The 23,113-nt window shown below is 40.0% G+C and overlaps 1 protein-coding gene across 1 annotated transcript in view; it reads right to left on the bottom strand.

Annotated features, from left to right (window-relative positions):
• Nucleotides 1–295: 295 nt before the first annotated feature.
• LOC126395935 (stromelysin-3-like) overlaps nt 296–23,113 on the bottom strand; it is a 33,701-nt gene continuing 10,883 nt past the window's right edge. The window contains exons 2-8 of the mRNA XM_050053737.1: nt 20,731–21,011; nt 12,723–12,866; nt 4,842–4,975; nt 3,815–4,029; nt 3,476–3,680; nt 545–805; nt 296–429 (exon numbers count right to left, since the gene is read on the bottom strand). Coding sequence (XP_049909694.1) covers nt 314–429; nt 545–805; nt 3,476–3,680; nt 3,815–4,029; nt 4,842–4,975; nt 12,723–12,866; nt 20,731–21,011 — 1,356 coding nt within the window. The 3' untranslated portion in view covers nt 296–313. The remainder of the gene's footprint in view (nt 430–544; nt 806–3,475; nt 3,681–3,814; nt 4,030–4,841; nt 4,976–12,722; nt 12,867–20,730; nt 21,012–23,113) is intronic.

Here is a 23,113-nt window from a genome sequence, read left to right as displayed (position 1 = left end):
GACAAAATCATTCCTGGTCATGCAAAAGTAAACACATACTGAGTGACCGTTACTGCGAGCCTACGCTCACAGTAAATGTATAAACGTATTCTTAAATGCAAAGTCATTGTTTAAAAAAAATTATGTGTTTGCAGTGAACAGAGACTTTGGCAAGACTTTGATGTATTTATGTGGGTTCTGAGTCATCTTTATGAAATACATCAGTGTATAGGTATATATCCAGAATAGCCAGAATGTTCTGTATGGAGAATTAGGCTGAAAACTCCACCCAATGCTCTTCACATGTTTAGCAGATGTATGTGTATGAACTTATTTAGACAGAACAGCCAAAGAAATCCATGCCAATGCTGCGGGGGTAGCCTTCTAGCACTTTCAGCGCCACAGGGTCAAACTTCCAGTAGTGCAGCCCACTCAGGAAATTGGCATAGCCTGTCAGAGGGTGACAAACGCAAAAGTCAGCTGTGGACTTTTACCAATCACTAGACCAGAGGCAAAGAAAATTCATGTGAAAGTAAAAATGAAGCCTTTTCCTGATTGTACCCACCATATCTGTCCCGAAAGGCTGCATCAATATGGCCAGGCACTCCTCCCCACTTGTGCATGCTGCGAGGATGGACATCATCCAGTCGATTCTCCTGAGGATTGAAGGGCCAGTAAGAAGCAGACTTGAGGAGGTAGACTTTCTCAACGCGGCCCTCCTCCCACTTCAAAGCTGCTTGGATATCTGTTACAGGAAGACCCAGCTGCCGCACTGAATCAGGTCCTGTAATCTTCCTCTCTGCATCAAACACCCAGTAGCTGTCACCTGTCATGGTAAAAAGATAAAAAGAAAAAACAAAATTTGGACTTCATTTGCCTGGAACTACACACATACTGCACACAGACCAGGTGTACATTATGCTGAGAAAGCTGCGGGTGAAAAAGAGATTGAATTTAAGTTTAGAGATGGATAACATTGTTATTAGGTTGTTCAACACTTTCACTGATTATGATATTATTTTTTGCAGCCTGCACAGTATTCTGTGAAATCTCAATGTAAGGCACAAACTTAATTTTAAATTATTTATGAGTGATGAATAATTATTTTTATTTACATTCAAGCCATCATCTCCCTGTCAATGAACTTTTCATTTTATCCTAATTTGTGGCACACTTTGCAAAGTCAGTTTCAACATATGCACTTTGAATAAATCATTTATCATCCTTCTGACGTTTGATAATAATGATGATTGAGATTCGACTGAAATGATGGTTTGCAGAAACAAGAGTGGAGGGAGTGATTTTTCACTGTTGTCAATGCTAAAACTAAAATGTTAGCTGCTTTCAATCCACACACTTGACCTGTCTTCAGCGTGTTCACATCAACTGAAATTTCAACCGCCTTTATTTCACTTCCACTTCACTGCTTTCATTTATCATTGTTTAACTGAGTTCTGCATTCACTGAGAGTCTGTCGGTGATTACACTCCAACATCTCAACTCAATTTATGCATACATGTCAGCTGACATTTCAATCACTATCACAGATCTTCACCTTTGAATAAAAAAGAAAACACTTCAGCTCTTTTAAAGTCACACAACCTCAACAATTCATACACATTTTACTCCAGCTGCATTCACTGCTTTTACTAGCTGATGTTTCAACTGATATATTTAAGTTTAAAGGCTTGAAATGCTACTATTTGTTTTCAGGACGTACACTTCAGCTGACACTTGAAGCTCAACTTTCACCTGTAAGCTGATTAACAATGCAACTCCTTTCAGCTCTATCACTTCAAATGATTCCACTTAAAGGGGAACTAATGTTTCTTTCAACCTGGGCCCTATTTTCCGATCTACTTTTGTCTAAATGAGTGATAGGATGTTCAATATTTGACATTTCTCCAGTACGAAGCTAGGACTGACCTAGTCTCGCTCACCAGACCTTTCTCAAGAAAAGAAAGGTCTGGCTGGGCCGACTCTCACTTTAAGATTGGAGAAAAAAACGCCCTGGCTGCTTGTATTTCTGTCAACCAATCACAGTTGTTCTGGGCGGTGCCACAGCAACGGTGCGCTTGCAAAAATATTGCCAGGAGGAAACAGTTTTTGGTGTAACACGCCCACAAAATATCGCCTACAGGACGCGAACCATGGCAGAAAAATGGCTACATCCCTGCAAGACCAAACACCGCAAAAGTTAGTAAAGGACGTGTTGAAATCGGTTGAAAACTGCTACACAACCGGAGGTGGTAGGGCGGGACTTCAGCGGGTGGCTCGTTCTGCCCAATGAGAGGCTAATCTATGCAGCGAACTTCCGCCCACTGAGACTAGGACTGACCTGCCTGCAGCCCTTGAGCGCGTGTTATATTAAATAATAGGCAGACTCAGACAGCATCAAAATATGTCCTCACTAAAAGTGCATTTTTTTCACACAGGCTCAGATTGTTAGTATAATTATCCAACAACACAACGGAAAGGAGAATTGAATTAATTTTTACCCAATTTTGACCAACTAGATCTTGATGAGCCATTTGAATTTGATGACCGCCCGTATTTATTTGAACACGGAGTACATGGACGCAGAACTCTGAGAGAGAGAGGGAGCAGCAACAGGCAGAGGAATATGTCCGAATCCAGCTAAAGGTAAAGACAGACTTTCATTTCTCCTTTCTGTTAAGTCGTTGGATAATTATACTAACAATCCGAGCCTATCTATGTGAAAAAAATGCACTTTCAGTGGACGTATTTTGGTGTGGGTTTGTAAATAGAAAATAATGGGGGCGGCTGTTTTGACACGCGTCGTACGGCACCGGTGTGTTTTGGCCTTTAGAGGACAACAGAGGAGGAATGGCAGCTGGAAGGCTTTAGCTCTGGAGATTGGTGGTGTAACGTTACCTGTGAATGCTGTACCCCAATGCCCACAGAAGAGGAATACCTCTGTTGCAAGGAATGGGACCGGTTGCAGCCTTAGCTAAATGGTAAACAATAAACATGGCAGCACACCGGTAGGGTAAGACAATACGTTTACATGTCGTTTTCTATATGTTCTCTGACATTTATCCTAACGATATGAGGCGGTCTTTGTGGAGAAAAAGCTTGTTTAGTGGACTAACTTTGCACTTGAAAGGATGCCCGTTCAATTACGTTTTAACAGGTCTGACACTACGGCTGTATCTAGGCTAATGGCTAACATGCTAACTATTATTTCTATGTCACTAGTGACTTGAAACAAATTTAGGACGATAGGAGACGGATTGAAATAAACCGAAATTTGCCTTTAAGCTTGACCAACTAAAACTTTCATTTCTACTTCTTTCAGCACTTCATTTGATGTGCCATTTCAACTTCTTTCAGTATTTGTATTTTAAATGCCATTTGAAGTATAACTTCAGCTGATACATATTTCCACTATTTGAAATGTTTAAACTGCAGGTTATCAGCTGTGAGCACACAAACATCTTCAGAAAAAGAAGCTTGCTTCTGTAACATGACCAACCTTGGAAGAACCAGATGTTGCCAGACTTGTCTTCATACGCAGCATCGATATGGTCAGGAATGCCTTTCCAGTGGCGTGAAGCCAAGGCGGGATAGCCAGCTTGTAGCTGTCCATCACGGATACGCCAAACATATCGCGACTTAAAGAAGAACAGCTCTCCCCTGATCATGGACACGGCATCAAAGTTTGTCCTGCAGGCGTGTGGCTGGGGCACAACAACATACACAGCAGGGATATTTTTTGTCTGTGGACTAATATGCAGATTCAATCAAAGACTGGTGAAATCGTGAAATACAGTCCATGTGGCTTTGAGGTCTATCCCTAGTATTACTGTCTCACCATTCCAATGTCAATCTCATTGGTCTCCGTCATGTCGGGCGGTGCATGCCGAGGGGGGCCGTACAGATACTGGATGCCCCTCTTGTCATCCTCACTGAGCTGCAGAGGGTAAGAGTCGCTGTAGAAAGGACACATCACAGCATCAGGCTCCAGGGAGTGCTGCAGGCCGAGGACATGGCCAAACTCATGAGCTGCCACTTGTGAGAGATCCGTGCCTAAACAGGACAGCAAAGGATAAAGGGATAATGACACTAAAATTAGTTGTTGAATCTGTTGAATGTTTCAACAAGACAACAAGGACACCTTAGCTCAAAGACAGACAGAGCAGGGACCATCTACAACAAATTTTATATAAAACTGAGCTGCACTTGAGATCATTCCCTAAATATTTTCATGTCTTCTCTCGTTTGCGCTTGCCTGTACCTGCTAAGCCAGCAGCAGTGGTAGCATGGCGAGGTGCATTAGCTTCACCCTTCAGAACATTTGCCAGTGGTTTCTGAGGTGGACGACTTGTCAGAGTCTCTTGCTTGAAAAGTTACAAAACTATCCATTGTGACTCACAAGAATTTCCGTACACATGGAATAATAATACAGTTAACTGGTCAATATGTGGAGAAAAAAAGGTGCTGCATAGTGATTTATCATTAGCTATCTCACATTGTTGCACCAAGATTCATGGTTAACAGTTAGCCTTCCTTTAATGTTGTGTACTGTAAATTGAATAGGTTTTATGAATAGGTCTAGGTTAATCTTCGCTAAAAAAAATATGCCAGATTCATGTGTGTTTACAGACATAGTTTAATTTTAGAAAAAATAAAAATGAAAAAATAAATTTAACTTAAAGTTAGTTATCAAGAGGAAATTTGGCAGCCCCCTGCAGTAACTGCGAGGACCCCCTAGGGTTCATCGACCCCCTGTTAAAGACCCAGGCTTCAGCAGAATCAAATTATGAACACAGTTATAAAAACTTTTCAAACCAGGTTTTCTTCTTCATGAAAAATATTTCCATTTAACTCCAAGTACTCACCCACACTGTTGCCCACCGTCCAATGCTCATCATAGTCAAAGTGCACTTCGCCCTCTCGGTGTGTCCTGGGGAAAAAGGCGTGGGCGAGGATCCCTCCAGGACCATCAAATGGCAAGTTATCCCCATGCCAGTACCTACACAAGCACTTCTTTTATTCTACACAAGCAAACTTTGGACTATGGAATGCCATTTAAGTCAATATCAAATAAATACAATTACAATTATTACAATTACATGAATAAATCAATCAATATATGAAATAAATAAATTAATGTAGCTATTTAATAAATCCTGAAATAAACAAATGAGGCAACAAATATATAAATTCATGTAAATAAAAATAGATATGTAAATGAGTTAGTATATTTCAACAAATAAATAAATATGTTTTAGTTTTAAAAAATGATGTTTTTAATGGCTGTAGATGCTTGTCTTGTTATATTTAAATCTGGGCTGGGGTGAAAGAAATTAAGCCCCTCAGCAGTTTTTTAGTTTTCTAAGTTAAAGGGCCCTCCCTTCTTGACATGTTTCTTTTTTTGAATTAATTATATAAGATACAGTTCATAACATCCGTTATGAAAGTAACTTGTATAACTAAAAAGGGCATGGTAGCGTAGTTAGGAAACTGTAATGTGGGTGCACACAGTGAAACAAAAAAAATGGCATGACATGGAAGTATCGTAAAGCAAATGCCAAAATGACTCATCTGAGCTGATAAAAATGTAGCTGGAGGCATGCTCTTAAAAAACCCTGCCAAACAAGTCCTGTATTGCATTCATTCATGTTTGTATTCTGCTCCAAGCTTGGCTGATACATCTGGTTTAGTTTTCCTGGGTCACTCTGACAAAATGATCCAAAAGATTCAAGTCTGGGTCAGATTACAGAGATCATCTGGAAAACACAAATCTCTGCCAACTTTGGGCCTATATTTACTCTTTTTTTTTTCATTTTACATATTCCTCAAAACTGAGTCTACTTTTTCAAAACTCTTCACACAGCACAACAGCAGCAGTCATTGTGGACTAAAGTAATGAGAACATTTCACTGCTTTGACATAAAATGAATGTTATAACTACAGTGGCATGCAAAAGTTTGAGTACCCATGGTCAAAACTTTGTTTACTGTGAGTAGTTAAAAAGTAGGAGATAAACTTATCTCCAAAAGGCAAAAAGTTAAAGATGACACATTTCTTCAATATTTTAAGCAAGAATATATATATATATATTAATTTTTTTTATTTCAATATTTTACAGTTTCAAAGTAACAAAAAAAGGAAAAGGGCCTGAAGCAAAAGTTTGGGCACCCTGCATGGTCAGTACTTAGTAGCGCCCCCTTTGGCAAGTATCACAGTTTTGTACACATTTTTGTAACCTGCTAAAAGTCTTTCAGTTCTCTTTGCAAAGACGTCTAGTTCTGTGAGATTCTTGGACCGTTTTGCATGTACCGCTCTTTGGAGGTCTATCCACAAATTTTTAATGATATTTAGATCGTAGGACTGTGAGGGCCATGGCAAAACCTTCAGCTTGCTCCTCTTGAGGTAGTCCATTGTGGATTTGGAGGTGTGTTTAGAACCATTGTCCTGTTGTAGAAGCCATCCTCTCTTCATCTTCAGTTTTTTGTACAGGTGGTGTGACGTTTGCTTCCAGAATTTGCTGGAATTGAACTGAATCTTCCCTCCACCTGTGAAGTGTTCCCCATGCCACTGGCTGCAACACAAGCCCAAAGCATGATCGATCCACCCACATGTTTAACAGTTGGACAGGTGTTCATTTCATGAAATTCTGCACCCTTTTTTCACCAAAAATACCTTTACTCATTGCCTCCAAAAAGTTCTGTTTTAACTTCAGCAGTCCACAGGACTTGTTTTCAAAAAGCATCAGGCTTGTTTAGATGTTCCTTTGCAAACTTATGACGCTGAATTTTGTGGTGAGGACACAGGAAAGGTTTTCTTCTGATGACTCTTCCATGAATGTCATATTTGTACAGGTGTCGCTGCAGGGTTGAACAGTGCACCACCACTCCAGAGTCTGCTAAATCTTCCTGCAGGTCTTTTGTAGCCAAACAGGGGTTTTGTTTTGCCTTTCTAACAATCCTACAAGCAGCACTCTAAGACTCTCTCCAGACCTCAACTCAGCCTCCACAGTTCCTGTTAACTGCTATTTCTTAATTACATTAGGAATTGAGGGTACGGCTACCTGAAAACACTTTGCTACCTTCTTAAAGTCTTCTCCTGCTTTGTGGGCATCCGTTGCTTTCAAAGTGCTAGGCAGCTGTTTAGAGTTCTGCTGAGAACCAGATGTTGCCAGACTTGTCTTCATATGCAGCATCGATATGGTCAGGAATGCCTTTCCAGTGGCGTGAAGCCAAGGCGGGATAGCCAGCTTGTAGCTGTCCATCCTGGACATGCCAAACATATTGCGACTTAAAGAAGAACAGCTCTCCCCTGATCATGGACACTGCATCAAAGTTTGTCCTGCAGGCGTGTGGCTGGGGCACAACAACATACACAGCAGGGATATTTTTTTTTGTTTGTGGACTAATATGCAGATTCAATAAAAAAAAAAAGGTGAAATCTTGAAATACAGTGGATGTGGCTTTGAGGTCTATCCCTAGTATTACTGTCTCACCATTCCAATGTCAATCTCATTGGTCTCCGTCATGTCGGGCGGTGTGTACAGAGGGTATTTTTAAAGCTTTGAAATCTGCATTACCTGGCCTTTCCTAACAATGACTGTGAACAAGCTATAGTCCTAACAAGCTAATTAAGGTCTGAGACCCTGGTAAAAGTTGTCTGAGAGCTCAAATGTCCTGGGATGCCTAAACTTTTGCATGGTGCTCCTTTCCCTTTTTTCCACTCTAAAATTGCAAAACAAAAATTATACACTGATCTTAAAATGTTGAAAAGCATTTTTCATCTTTAACTTCATGCCTCTTGCAGATCAGTTAATCTTCTACTCACTCGGGGCGTCGGTGGTTTAGAGGATAGAGCAGGTGCCCCATGTACAGGGCTGTTGCCGCAGTGGCCCGGGTTCGACTCCAGCCTGTGGCCCTCTGCTGCGTGTTATCACCCCTCTCTCTCTCCCCCCTTCACACAGAAGGGGGGAGAGAGAGACACACTGTGCATTTTCACGTTGCACTGTCTAGGCTAACCAAACGTCCTCTTTTGCCCGGACATGTCCACTTTTCACGTCCCGTCCGGGGCGTCCGGGTTTTTCTTTTATAAATTGATGATAATGTCCGGTTTTCCGTGTGTGTGTGTGTGTGTGTGTGTGTTAGAGTGCGGCACGGGCCACATATTTCTGTCAAAACCCGACCGAGCCCGAGGTCCAACGCTTCCAGCGAGGGGAGAGGGAGAAATTAAACAAAATAAGATAAAATAGGAGACACCTGTCTCCCTCTTTTATTTTATTTTCAGCGTTTAATCAAGGCGGAGGCGGGCGGCTGGAGGTCTGAGACTTCCAGCGAGGGGAGCGGTAGAAGCCAATGTGTGTCTGTGTGTGTTATGTTCAGGTGTTGTCACATAAATAACAGTGCCCAAGCAATAAACAGGACAGACAATAGGATTTTATTTATTTTTACACTACATGTTCACTGAAAGCTGACCGAATCCGACCCGAGCCCGAATACAATTTATAGCTACATTTTTGACCAAACCCGACCCGACCCGTCGGGTACCATCAGGCTCGGATTGCCACACTCTAGTGTGTGTATGTGTCCCCTATAGGGGCCTATCTGAATTTCTGTCTTTGAGAGATATTATTTTGTAATATAACTGAATTTTCTATCCATACATATAAACTTTAAATAGGCTATAGGCCTATTTAAATTATAAGGCATCTTTGAGTAAACTGCAAGTATCATTTAAGAAGGCTATGTCGTGGCCGGGCCGAGTGTCCTCTTTTTTGGAAATCAAAATATGGTCACCCTACACCCCACACACTGCATGGCAGCACCTCATGCACGATTTTTGGCTGTGTATGCCTCCACATTCCCATCTTTTCCAGTTGCATGTCCCTCACACAGATCTGGTTGATCCGACACTATAAAAAATAAATAAAATTTGTTTCGCAAGTGCAGTAATCTTGCTAGAAACTACTGAACGACATATATGTAATAATTAGTAAATGTGTTCTGGGGGCTTGCCTGTTACAACATCAGAGGTCTGTTGTGATCTTGAAGGTGAAGCGGGGGGAGTCTCGAAGCCTTTTGCCACCCTCCGTCACTTATGTCCTGAAGCATCGCCAGAGCTTGTTCGACATTCATCCATTTTCTCCGGTCCATAATTAGGCTACACGATGCAAATCTCTCTCCTTTCCTCTTTTCTGTCTGTTCTTTTTCTGTCTATCTGTCTGTCAAAACTAGCTTGCATTTCGCACGTTTTGGGGGGGCGTGGCAGCGGTTACAGTAGCCTATACAGCGGCTACAGTATAGAGCGGTTACAGTATACGGCGGTGTCTGTGGGGGGTAAAAATGACCCCTTGGCGGTTCTAGTGTTAATAAATAGTAATAGACATTTTATCACAAATTCCTCTTGTGTCAAATCTTGTGAACTATCGCTCGCATGAATCGGTTTAGACAGACAGCGACAGATCAATGAGGAGAAGCTGTGCTGCGTGCGGCAGACAGAGCGTGTGCAGAGCGTTATACAGTCCCAACGTCAATAATAATAATTGTAGAGGAACAGCCTCTTTGGACTTCCCTTGAACCAGTATTATCAATGAATGGACCCACGGGACCACCGGGGGTCAGATGCTTAGGACTCACCCCTGTATTACCCCCGACTGGACAAAAACTTCTTTCAGCCATCCTTAGGCCAAAAGGAGGTAAAAAGTCACTTGGGATCCCTCAAGTTTCGGATGCCATCTTAAAGTATCCATCCTTGGGGCAAAACGCGGTAATGAACGACCCAGTAGTTGTCGTGAGACATTGCTTCTTTTCACAGCCACATCCTGACCATTCGCATTGCCCCGGGGAAATCACGCCCTCCACTCTCTTACCAAATGTTTCTGTGTGACAAAATTTAAATGGATGTTGTTGGAAGTGAGATTATACATTTTATCCATATTATATATTTGGAGTTAAAATATAGTTGGGTTTTTAATCAACTTGTTTTCATGAATATGTGCTTCCTCATTTTGTTTTTCATTATATGTTGCTACTATAGGTTAGTCTAGAGTGTGTGTATTTGAATTAGGCTATACTGTACTTTGCTGATACACGTGGTATAATAATTGTATTCATTTTAATTGGATGTTAAGAACTGATTTTGACCATAATGAGAAGAGTATGTGCCTATCGCGCGTAACATGTCAAAGTATATGATCTCGTATAATAAAAAGCATTAAGTTTCGTTTGAAATAAAGTAGTGGGTCTGTTTTACAACTAAGAAGAAAAACATGTGCGCTCTGGTGCGTTCTCTCTGTTGTATTTCCGCTCTCTTGTTCTTTTGTACTCTTGTACTCTTTGTTCTTTTTTTTCTTTTTGACTATTCTCTCTTCTTATTTCTTCTTTTTCGTATCTAAGCCTCTCTTGTATTTATGTTTTAGGTACGCTTTTATACTCTCACCATCAAAGTTATTTTAAACTTTTAAGTTTTGCTTATCCAGTTTTCTTTTATCTCCAGTGTTCTCAGCATTTTTATGCGCGTTAATAATAACTTTGATAACAATATCGAACGGCCAACGATATTGTTTTCACCAATATTATAAGCGAGTAATTATAACAAAGTAGACAAGTGCCCTTTTCGACCCGACTCTTCACCCAAAGATTCATCAGACCCAGCGGCTGCCAGCCACTTGCCACAGTGGTTCTTGTGCCAAACCCAAAGGCTTTCTGCAGCGTAAGGCAACCAACGTTGGGGTACCCACAGGACTTCACAGGCTCAACCGCTCCCCCCACCACAGTGAGCCAGCCGGTTTCATTCTGCTGGAAAGTCTGGGAGTTGCAAAGTGAAAGTTCGGGGCCCCAGGAGAAACATCTGCATGATTCCCTGCTAAGTATGGAGGCAACGAACTCCCCTCACAGGTGACCTGCTGGGCAGTGGTAAGAGCTGATGTTGAATAGGAGATTTAATTATCTTAATCTTAATTTAGGATTCCTTAGATAAATATTTTGCACATCCCTGCGATCCCAATTTATCTTAACATACTCTCTCACTATCGCCAAATTAAATAACTCACACGAATGTTACTTCTTGTTTAATCCATTGTACATAGTGTTGATTTTGTGTTATTTCATATTATCCTCATTCATTTATTTAGTTGTTACCCATTTAGCTTAAATAAATTTTCATCTATCGCCAAGTCGTTGTCTGTGGATATTTCTTTTGAGTAGGAATTAAGATCACTGTATGGAGAATTCATAACCCAGATATTGAGATTGATTCATTAATGATAAGCGTGCTGACAAATTAATAATTGGTTTACGGAGTTATTAATTTGATTAGTCACTTCCCTCATCAGGAGTGCAAACATTTTCAAAAAGGTATTTCTCCTACATAATTAAAAAAGAAAATATCTACGTAATTATGTCCAATATTCACCAGCAGTTTTTATCTAACGAAAGATTCTGCTTCAGTCCATATTTGTTGGCGTGTAGTCTTTGAAAATCAACATTTTCGCTGAGGTTAAAAAAAATCCTCGTCTTTCGCACATTCTATAAAAGGAGTGGGGTGGTCTAACAGCATCTAAAAGCATCATAAATTAGCCTACATTTATATAGTCATAATAATGGTATTATATATATATATATATATATATGCATACACTATATTACTATATTTATTACTGTATGACATTATTATCATTACCACTGCAGATAACGTTCAGTTCGTTCAGTTCCCAGCCATATCACTTTAATTTTCATGCAGTTCTTTTGAATAACAAAACGCTGACGCATTATATTTATGACCTATGATATGGTAGCCTGATAATCATTAAATATGCTCTGTGTGGGAAGCTCTCTCAGTATTAAGAGGCACAGTAAACCGCTTCAGCTTCCACACTCACTGCTCCTCCTGGTGGATAGACAGACTATTGCAACTGGTTTCTACAAATAAAACTTAGGGTTAGGGTTAGGGTCACCAGCCGGCCCCATATACTCAACGTCGTCGTGGGGGATCTCATTAGAGCTACAAGCCCGGCCAGGTGATGACAGGCCAAACGGAAATCTGAAGTGGCTGCATCTGTACATACATACATACATACATACAGACCCTGTTTATTGCAGAAACCACAGCCGTTTCTAATTGGGCGTCTGAAACAACACTTCATCTCCAAAGGTTGTGCTCCATGCAGAATCTCCTGACGCTCATTATGGAACACTGTGTAGCCCCTACACGCTGCAAAAATATCACTGATTTCTGCGTGTCTTGCCACTCTCAAAAAGTTCGCAGATCAGGTCCACATAAGGCTGGAGTGCGGCCATAGGCTACAAGTAGTTGAGAATGGAGCGCTCCTCTGCGGAGTTCAAAAGTTCCTCCCCAGATCTCCCAGCATTCCCTGAATTTATCCAAATATCACAATAACGAAACCGAGAAATTAAAAACTTCATTTTCACGTTCTTCTGTTTTAATTTTAAAACAAAAACGTTGAAAACGCAACCTTTCTCTTACAGTGATGATAATTATAGGCATTGTCCCTGCTGAAACAAATACATAGGCTATTAGAAATATGACCCTTTTTAAAATTCTAATACTAAATTCCCTTTATTCTACATTTTCTCTGATGTAACTTGTCTTCCAACACCAGTCTTTTTCTGTACATATCATAAATAAAGAGACTGTTGTGGATTTCACGTGTTAATTGCTACTGGTGATATAAAATATATTATTTTTTTAATTTAAGGTGATGTAAGTGTTTCTTGCTGGTGGACCTCTCTTACCTGCTGAAGTCAATAATGATGTCAGCTTTCTCAGTGGTGACCTCTCTGAACGTCAGAGGAGTCACTGCACTCCATACACCGAATGCCTCCAGGAAGACACGCCTCACTTTGCCCTCACTCATCTGCCAGGGGAAACGCACAATCCTTGGACACACGTACACATACAAAGACACACACACACACACCAATGTGCTGTATTAGGAGCACTCATAAATATACATATTGTATCTTAAGACCTTAAACAGCAGACGTATAAAAAAACATCTTAAAAGGCCAGAACATCTGTTGTAGTATCTAGAACATCTTTATTGCAAGACCAACGGGTTTTGGCGATGCATTAAAGCTTTGACCTGTTCTTTGTCATGAGTATTTTCACACAAATCGTGAATATTACACGACAAAATACCTGTTTTCACCAAATTAGGTAAATTTTTCTGAGCTTTCGCACCGCAAATAAAGGCATCAACCAAAATCACGCTGTGCAGAGCAGACATCACCTCACAACATCTTGACAATGGCAGACCTGTTGATGGTTTATCTTCTTAAACTGCAAATTTTATCCTTTCAACACTGACAAATGGAGTGCTTATCAGATCCACTCCCTCTGTTCTTACCTTTCACAACAAAAGCCCTAAACATATACATTGCATAACTGTTTACCAGAGGTAACACTAATTCACCAGGCCATGCACTTTGATAAACACATTCACATGTTGACCCGTACATGCTTTTTCCACCTTAAAAACATTGCAAAACTGAGATCTGTTGTATCACATGCTGAACTAGAAATGATCATTCACGCCTTTGTGCCATCACGTCTGGATTACTGCAACTCTCTTTTCATGTGTCTCAGTAAAACTCATGTAGATCGCCTCCAACTGGTGCAGAATGCCGCTGCCAGGCTGTTAACCAAATCACCCAAAAACTGCCACATTACTCCTGTCCTGGCCTCCTTACACTGGCTTCCTGTCAGCTTTAGGATCCGATTCAAAATCCTTGTTTTAACATTCAAAGCCCTTCATGATCAGGCACTTGAGTATCTATCTGACCTGCTGCATGTATATGTTCCTAGTAGGACACTTAGGTCTGCCGATCACGGCCTGTTGGCAGTTCCTCGCACTAGGCTTAGAACTAGAGGTGACCGGGCCTTTGAGTTCATTGCACCCAGACTGTGGAACGCCCTCCCACAGATCTTGAGAGCCGCAGCATCGGTTGATATCTTTAAGAAGCATCTTAAAACCTATCTGTATAGGCAGGCATTCTTTAACTTGTCTTAAATGATTTAGTTTTGCAACAACTGTTTCATTTTTGTGTCTCTGTATGTGACCTGTATGTTTGTATGTATGTATTCTTGTTTGTATTTTAATCCTGTGAAGCACTTTGTGAGTCCTCTCTGTGAAAAGTGCTATACAAATAAATTTTACTTACTTACTTACTTACTCAGCGCATATAGCTCGGGGGAAACTCAGTAAAATAGCTTACAGTAGCTTGGGCTACACAAAATTTTAGTTCAAACATACTGCCAGACACTGCTCTGGATCATTCTGAAGAATCAGCAGGCATCAATCTATTTGAATATTTTGCTGAACAAGTCTTGCAACTCTCGCAGTTTTGCCATTGTAATGAAAAAACAAAGAGACTGACAAGGTGTCTACGTATTCTCTTCCTCTTTTCAACAGCTCTTATAACTACGACAACCACACACTAAAAGTCAGCCGTTAACAGGGTCACTCATTAAACTGAAACATCAACGCCTTCGGCTTTAAGTCACCAGCTAACAGGGTCACTCAATAATCTGAAATATCTACGCCTTCGGCTTTTAGTCACCAGCTAACAGGGTCACTCAATAAACCGATACATCAATTCATTCAGCTAAAATTCACCAGTAAACTGGGCCCCTCGTTAAAATAAAACATCAATGCATTCGGCTAAAAGTAACCAATTAATAGGGTCACTTGTTAAACCAAATTATCAATGCATTCGGCTAATAGTCACCAATCAACAGGGTCACTCATTTATCCAATACATCAACATATTCAGCTAAGTCACCAGTTAACAGAGTCACTCATTAAACCAAAACACTGGCATTAATAGTTTAGATGCCAAATATTTGCAGGCAAGTTCTTCACATTTTCAGGATGTTTATTTGTCAGGCCCTCGGTGTGTAAAGGCCTTCGTTTGGATTTACTAATTTGTCTGGCAGTGCCAGACTACATTATGTGCAACATGCTATTCCTTTATTAGGTCTTTATCCAAAACAGAACAACAGCAGCAAACCACTACACAAAACATGTAGCCTGTGCTGAAAACCACATCAGTGCACTGCAGCCATAGAACAGGCACTCTGACTTAAAAAAGCAATACTAAAAATCAACAAAGTGAGAATATGCATACACAGCAGTCATTCAGTGTTGATCCTGTGATATGGTTCGAGAATTGGCTCTTTCTTATTGTTCAGCTGGGCAGACGAGCTCAGACATGACTAACAGGATGTAATATGAACTGCTTCACCTCCGGCAAGTACCACCGACAATGTTAGGGACTCCCCTTACACCAAACAGATGGTAAACTGTGTGTGCTGCTGTGTAAGGAATATGCTTGTGTCAAAAATGAAAATGAAAAGACAGTACAGTTTACCCGCACTGCCCTGATATGGTGCATACACTCCAAAAGATCCCTGGGTTGTTTCAGTAGATGCTCATGGATACATGGATACAAAACTGGTGCAGGTGATGTCGTGTTAAGCTCTACCCACACAATACATAACAAAATTACTAGTAGTAATCAGTCAGAGGCACTGAAAGCTGGAATGGAAATGAGGTCTCTACAGAGATGCTCTGTAGCTATGCTAGCGTAACAGCATGACACTTTGAAATCCCATAGTTTCATTTATCACTAGCCATCACAACAGGGTATTGTTTTCACTCTGTGTGTGTGTGTGTGTGTGTGTGTGTGTGTGTGTGTGTGTGTGTGCGTGCATGCGTGTGTGCGTGTCATGGCAAAATGTGGTCCTGGAGACACCTTTTGTAGCAGGAACTACCACAGAATGGTTATGAGTACTTTACCAGGTGTTTATCTGTCTGTCTGTCTGTCTGTCTGTCTGTCTGTCTGTCTGTCTGTGGAAAGGTTTTATAACCACAATAGCATCACAACCACGCAATATCAAGTCATGAAATTTACAGATCAAAATTGATTTCAAAGATGGGTGTGGGGGCAGAAGTAGGGAGTATGTCTTGCCTCTCCTACTTTACACCCGTGGCCCATTCTCTCTGGTTGTTTATTCAATCAATCAATTTTATTTATAAGCCCAATATCACAAATCACAATTTGCCTCACAGGGCTTTACAGTATATGACATCCCTCTGTCCTTTGGACCCTCGCAGTGGATAAGGAAAAACTCCCCAAAAATTTTTTTAAAAAAAATGGTAGAAACCTCAGGAAGAGCAACTGAGGAGGGATCACTCTTCCAGAACGGACAGACGAGCAATAGGTGTCGTACATCACAATATCAAAATTTCACTTTCTCCAATACTTAATCAAGAAATACCTGCAAAACCAAAACCACTACCATCAGCCTCAACTGTACTTTGTGTTTATTGCTTATTAATACATGGTCACACATTTACACCCTAAACTAATACCTTGAACATCGTAAATACAATGTTATCATTGTCAGTGTCATTGCTAGAGGCACTGCTGCGCCCAACCACAGCCTCATTGGCATGATTCTTCTCATGTGATTCTTCTTTTAAGGTAACTGTAGATTTATTTGGTATCAAAAGTTTTATTTATAATATCTCAACACAACATTGTCTGTTTTTCGTGACTTATTTAATGAAAAAATTATTTAAACTCGCACTCTTCGGCCACTTAGGGGCAGTGGAATGAGCTGTAAACATAACACTAAAATACTATCACCTTGTGCCCAAACCATAGGCAGTATAATAAAGATGGACGACATGACAACTCCAAAAAATGAAGCCAAAACATCTCAATCACCCCTTGGTGATGTCATAAAGCCCTACCCCTCCATGTTAACAGATGGGACCTGGGCCAAACTAAAAGGACCAAAGAACACATCAAATAAATAATAATCATGCTGATGTATGTTCTGGTAAGTTTGGCTTGGTTAGATATTTGATGCTATAAAAAAGGAGGTTTGACTTTATTATTGACAGCTTTTTGTGCCAATTGGTGTGCTCTTATCAATGGTGCTACTCACAATTGGTCTGACGGGTGTTTCAATTAAATCAAATTCAGTTGAGTTCAGTTCAATTCAATTCAATAGAACTTTTCTGATCCCAAGGGACATTCTTGTGCCAGATAATGCTTCAAATTACAGTAACACTAAATACAGTAACAACAATTAACATTCACAACCAGAACAACCAGTGGGTTCCCCGGGTCAAGGTCACTCGCTGGGCCCAGTTTTAAAAACAATAGAGTATTAAATATCTGGCAAAATATTCAAATATACAAGAAAAGAAGTGTTTTCAAGGAGCAAAGCAAAAACAGCGCCTAATAGAGTAACAGCTAGGAGTAAGATAAGTACAAGAGTTACTAAAAATGAACTAAAATGGTTGGAAAAAGCAGACTGCACCTGATAATCAATGTAATATTGTATATGATATAAAAATGAGAGAAAAATCATGCACATTGTTTTGAGAAAATGATATTGCACTACAGCAGGAATTCCACATCGCGGAGATCGATATGGCGCAGACTCTGGCTCCAAATGACGTCACCAGCCCAAGATGGCAGCAGCCACCTCTGGGATATTTTTGCTTCATGTTAGTACATTGGCAGGAAGTGGAGCTAAGTTGTCTGTCTTTATGTACAATCTATGTGCCAAACACGTTAGCAAACAGTTATCTATTTACACATCCAGTAGACATGGAGCATTCATTTGGAGTTGGGTTTCTGGTTAAATTTTAAGACCAATACTCACTCTTCTATTTGCTCTGTTTTACTCTAAACCAACTCCTGAAAAAATATGTCTCTTACTCTGCTAAATACTCTGCTGTATTCACCAGCTAGTCTAACTGTGTCTGTGTACTGTTTGCTGCTGGACTGTTTATCGGAACTTTTTAATTGCAAACAGCTGAATGCTATTGCTGGAACAACACGATGAGAATGCTGAGACAGACTGACCCAAAACATTACCGATGGGATGTAAAACTAAAACCATGAGCTGAAAGACGCTAAATGCTCCATAGAGTTGATGAGGGAAGAGGATGTCCAGTGACTACCAGCAACCCCTTTCAAATAATACCTAGTCATTTGATTTATTGTTAATATAAGAATACAGATTAAAGCAGCTTTTAGTGGTTTAGATTGGATTTCTTATTTTAAAATCAGAAAACACCTGAATCATTCTTTCAAAAGGAGTCACTGTGAGTGGTTGTGTCTTAGTTTATTCTAGCTTGCTAGTTGCACGTCACAAAGTTTATCCTCAAGTAGGTACTTCTTTTCCTGGTACTGGTGAAGAAAAACACAGGAGTTTCCTGTTATCCTTGAATCTTTACTGCCTATTTGGAATGCTCTCTCAAACAGATACTCTACATGCTGGGTTACACTAGTGAAACCTACAGAGCACAAGCTGTTTGTCATCCTGTCAGAGTGTTTTTACAAACAGCACAAGGGTCTCTCGAATGTAGCCACAGTCTGTTAACACAAGAACATATACACCCACACAAACAGAGCATTGCGGGATGACGCAGTGCTGTCACACTGACCACGCTAGTAAACACATCAATAACAGGGTCTCTACAATAATATTTATTTATTCATTCATTTTAATTGCAGGATGATGCCACAATTTATGAGGTTGATGGTAACTCTGCCTATTTTGTTGATTTGACAAATTGAATCTACAAACAATGTAAACCACAAGCCTTTGTGTGAAGCTACAACGTAAACACATTTTCCTGTAAATAATCATTAGCTATCGCCATCTCCCTCTCATCCTAGTTTCAGACATGAGGTTCACAGCAAACTAAAGACATGAGCTTTGTTTTGTTCCATCAAGTGCTCTCAGATATAATGTATTTGTTTTTCTGGAGGTGATGAGTCAGACCTCTAGAGGCTGAGGTGAACAGAGCTGTTTGTCTTGTCATTTAAAATAAACTTAATTTAAATTTACAATTTATATTGGAAACTGGTAATACAAACAGTTCCAATGATTACATAAACCTAATTTTAAATCTTAATTAAAAGATACCTATATTGATATTGCTGACTTTGAAAAAGCTGATATATCGTTTTTTACACAAACACATAACGATGTCATCAGGCTTAGACAGTATCACGGTTTTACAGTCTACCAGGATATTAAGTAATGCCGATGGTATAATTTTCTATACTGTCAAAACACAGGTGCTCCTCTTTCTGTTTAAGTCATTGTATGTAATGCACAGCACGCCCCACCCGAGGTCAGTCTCTGCTCTCTACTAGTGGAGCAGGCCGCTGAGCTAAAAGAAACTGCAAGTAATGGAGGAATAACGCCCGGGCCACACAGGCTGCGTGAGCAGCACGTGTGTCGTAGAACATCTTGTTTGTTTGTATGTTGTATTGTCGGCGCACAGGACCGTAAACAGCCAGCCAGCAATGACCAAGAGAGACTGTGGGAGCATGTGAAGAGCATGTCTTCTACATCTGACTCAGTGAATCAAGGCTTTATTTGGACCAAACCAGAGTTAGTGATTGTTGGAACAGTGGACTAACTAACTGAATGAGTAAGAGGAATAACCAAGATGGTTTGGGTGAGTTTTATTTTATTTATTTTGAGTATGAATGAAGTGTGAGTTAATGAGACAATTAAGGCAGTCTCAGGTCTGTGACAAAGAGAAATGAGAATTCAAAAGGTGTACAGTTGTATTTCTCTGTTTAATAAGGAAAAATAGCTGTAAGAATATTACTTTTCTTAACATTGTGAGTTTGTGCTGTGTACTTTTAGTTTAAAAACCTGAGAGTGCTTGGCGGTCGGGGAAGGGTTGGTTGTAGCGCCACACACTTATTTTGCCATATACAATATACCCTTGTGAAATTACTGAAAGGCATGAAGGTACGAAAACTACCCAAGCCTAATGTTGATACTGAACTCCTGCTTTTTTTTTTTTTAATTGCAACCAAAATACATACTGAGCTGATTTTACAGTGTAAAAATCAACTTGTCAGTGTTCTCTGATTGACAAACTGTGTAATGATGACACTGACAAACTGACGTAAAACCTAGTTTGGCATATCTGTACTGCAGTTGTTTATCTTTACTATCTGCCAACATCTGTGTGATTAGGGTTGGGTACTAAACTCTGGTGTCAATATGGCACCGGTTCAGACCAAATCATAATGCAGATTTTAGTGTCTCATTTCAGTACCAGACTGTGTGAGCAGCGAGGAAAAGAGCGAGCGTATGTGTGCCAGTGACGGTGACAGTGAGGCTGCAGCAACCAGAGCAGAGAGTATTAAGTTAAACAAAGCACTGCAGTGTGTAAACAGTTTAGGCTATTTATCGTGAATAGATGCTGCAACACCTCAAGACCCAAGCCAAATTCCTGTGTCTTGCTTACCACCTGCTCAGTTGAGTGGGCGGGGTCTGTGGTCTGGAACCAGGCTACCTCTCATTGGGACCTGACCAGGTTCTTGTAAGTTGAACTGTTAAGGTGGACCAGCTTTTCTGATTGTAGTGACAATCTCAACCACTCCTTAGAAGATAATGGATAATGCCGTTTTGAAAGCATTTTTTTAGAACTGGTATCGAAAAAACCCAAAGATACCCAGCCCTATTCATGATACAAAGATATATCTACAATAAGCTAATAGCAGTTGATATATCAAGCTGATTTATTGCTAGCTCCAGCAGAGAGACTTTTTTCTAATACATAATCTTTATTGATTTTATATCCATCAAAACATCTAGCAATTCATTCATGATTAAAAGACAGTGACAAAAGCAGCGGTAAACAACTGAACAAACCAATGTACACAACATAATACTTGTGTTTCTTACTTGTAAGTGAGGTCAGTCTTCTCCCAGCGCCCTCCAAACAGTGCAAATCGCTTCCTGCGCTGCTGTCCACTCAGGCCTCCCTTCTTCTTCAGGTTATAGTACGACAGGCCAACATGCGTTAAGGTGGGATAGTCTGGGACTCCACAGCGAGGACGCTTCCAGAACTCTGTGTCATTTTTGGATGCTAGTACAGGCTTGAAATGGTACTGTTTGTTGAGTGTGTCCTGTTCATGTCTTCCCCTCTTCTTCAGACCAACATGACCACTGCTGTGAGGCCATCCCTGCAAACAAAGGCACAGTCACTGTAGTTATGTTCCAACTGAGCATTACAATGTCCATTTTACAATTTTTTATGCTGATGATACCATTTTGTATGTCATCAGCTCTACTGAAGACCAGATTCCTCTCTGCTTTTGATGACATTGTGACCTCTCTTGTTTATTTCGATTCAGAATCAGCTTTATTAATTATTTATTTATTTATTTATTTATTAAACTTCAATTAATAGCCCAGGCTATTATTTGCTTAAAACACTGAAATCAACAGGCTTATATTTGGGGAAGGCATGTATAAGGGACAGGCTATAAATTTCTTTCACACAAAACTGTTGCTCAGCAAAGATGAGAAATACAATAAAATTAATTATTTACACTAATATGAATATTACTCGTGTAAAAATTAGGCTTCAGAGAGTGAGAGAGCACACCAGAGAGAGAGACTTACGGCACATGAGGATTACAGCACCTGGCACACTGACACAACACCACTTTATACTGTTAAAACAATATTCACAATTTGGATTCATTTTTATGAAATACCCTTTTGATTCTTTTGATCTAAGGACCCTTACAGACTTGAGGAATATGTATAACTTACAGGGTGATCAAGGAATTGACCCATAATTTGAGGTAACCAACAACCTGCCGTTATACATACAAAGAACTTAAAAAAATTAACTGCTTGGGAACCAGACCAGGTGTCCAATTGAGACAGGTATTTATTTCAACAAAATGATTAGCCACACCGGGCTAGTAAATAGGACTGGACATTTAATTTAATTAAACTTTTAATTGAAGTTTTACAGTACACAGAAGTAGACATACAGGGGGTGCATTACTGCTTTGCTGGCATCGTCATTAACAGGCAGTTTGCTCAGTGTGTGACGTGCATTTGTAGATAAAATCTAGGCCTGTATTAATTAAGGTTCATTGGTATGGTGTTGTATTTCTCTGTAATGTAGCACAGTGCTAACAATGTTGCTTGCACTATTTTTTCTTGGACCTTGAACTCAAACCATTGTGTTGCCCCACCCAAAGGATATCATTTAATAATCAAATATTACTGTAAACATGCAGGTGACTAGTTGACTAATGGCCCTAAATGCTGACTGGGATTAGGAAAATTCTTAGTCAGGGACAGTCCTATTAATTATGATATAATATTAGAATTATATAATAGAATTAGAAGTTTGTTACATTTATCTATTTCTTATGATTTATTAATTAACCTTGCTATCGAAGTTTAGATACTTAACGTCCTTAATTTGTCTTGCCACAGTAGTGCTCCCATTTCTCCCTTGGATTTCCCTGTGTCCCCTACTTGTCTTGTGTTCTCCATGTCCCCAGTTTGTCTGTGTGTATGTATGTGTGTTCGAGTCTTGTTATTGTCCTGCTGCAACCCTGAATCCAGTCTACCAACACACCTGCTTCCAAGAGCGCATTACCTCCCCGGCTCACCACACAGCTACAATTAGCTTATCAGCCCACAGTATATCAACCATACGTCTCCATTGAGTTTGAGACATTTTAAAAGAGGTCTACCTTTGTGACACTGAAAATGCCTTGAGCTTTACATACATCACTAACCACTAATCTGACTTCATGGTGCAACCCTCAGATAACAAGATAGATTAGTTTTAAAAGTTACGTGTTGATATTAATGAGATTTAAAGGTCCAGTGTGTAAGATTTAGGGGGATTTCGTGGCATCTAGTGGTGAGGATTGCAACCTGCAACCAGGGCCGTATGCAGGATTTTTTAAATACCGAGGTCATTTAGTTGTGGTGCATGTGGGGGGGTCAGAAATTTTTGTCAATTATATATCAAAAGCCTTCAATCTGGTGTACTTTGACAGCCAAATTAAGAGGCTACATCTATAAAGAACTACACACATCATATTAGATTAATCCCATCTTATCATGTGTCTCTTCCCACTTCATACTATAGCGTAATTGCCTTTCACCAAACTTTGTTTGTGGGTATTTATAATTATGTTTGAACCACTTATTCTTTAGCAGGAAGTACTTCTCTTCATCTGTCAGTTGTCAGTTATATTAATTTTTATATCAATGAAAAAAACAAATCCCTGTAACTAAATTCTTACAT

Source organism: Epinephelus moara, chromosome 9 (assembly GCF_006386435.1).
Source record: "Epinephelus moara isolate mb chromosome 9, YSFRI_EMoa_1.0, whole genome shotgun sequence".
In the NCBI taxonomy this organism is placed as follows: Eukaryota; Metazoa; Chordata; class Actinopteri; order Perciformes; family Serranidae; genus Epinephelus; species Epinephelus moara.
Note: the sequence above shows the minus strand (reverse complement) of the source record. Positions and strands in the feature narration are given on the sequence as shown.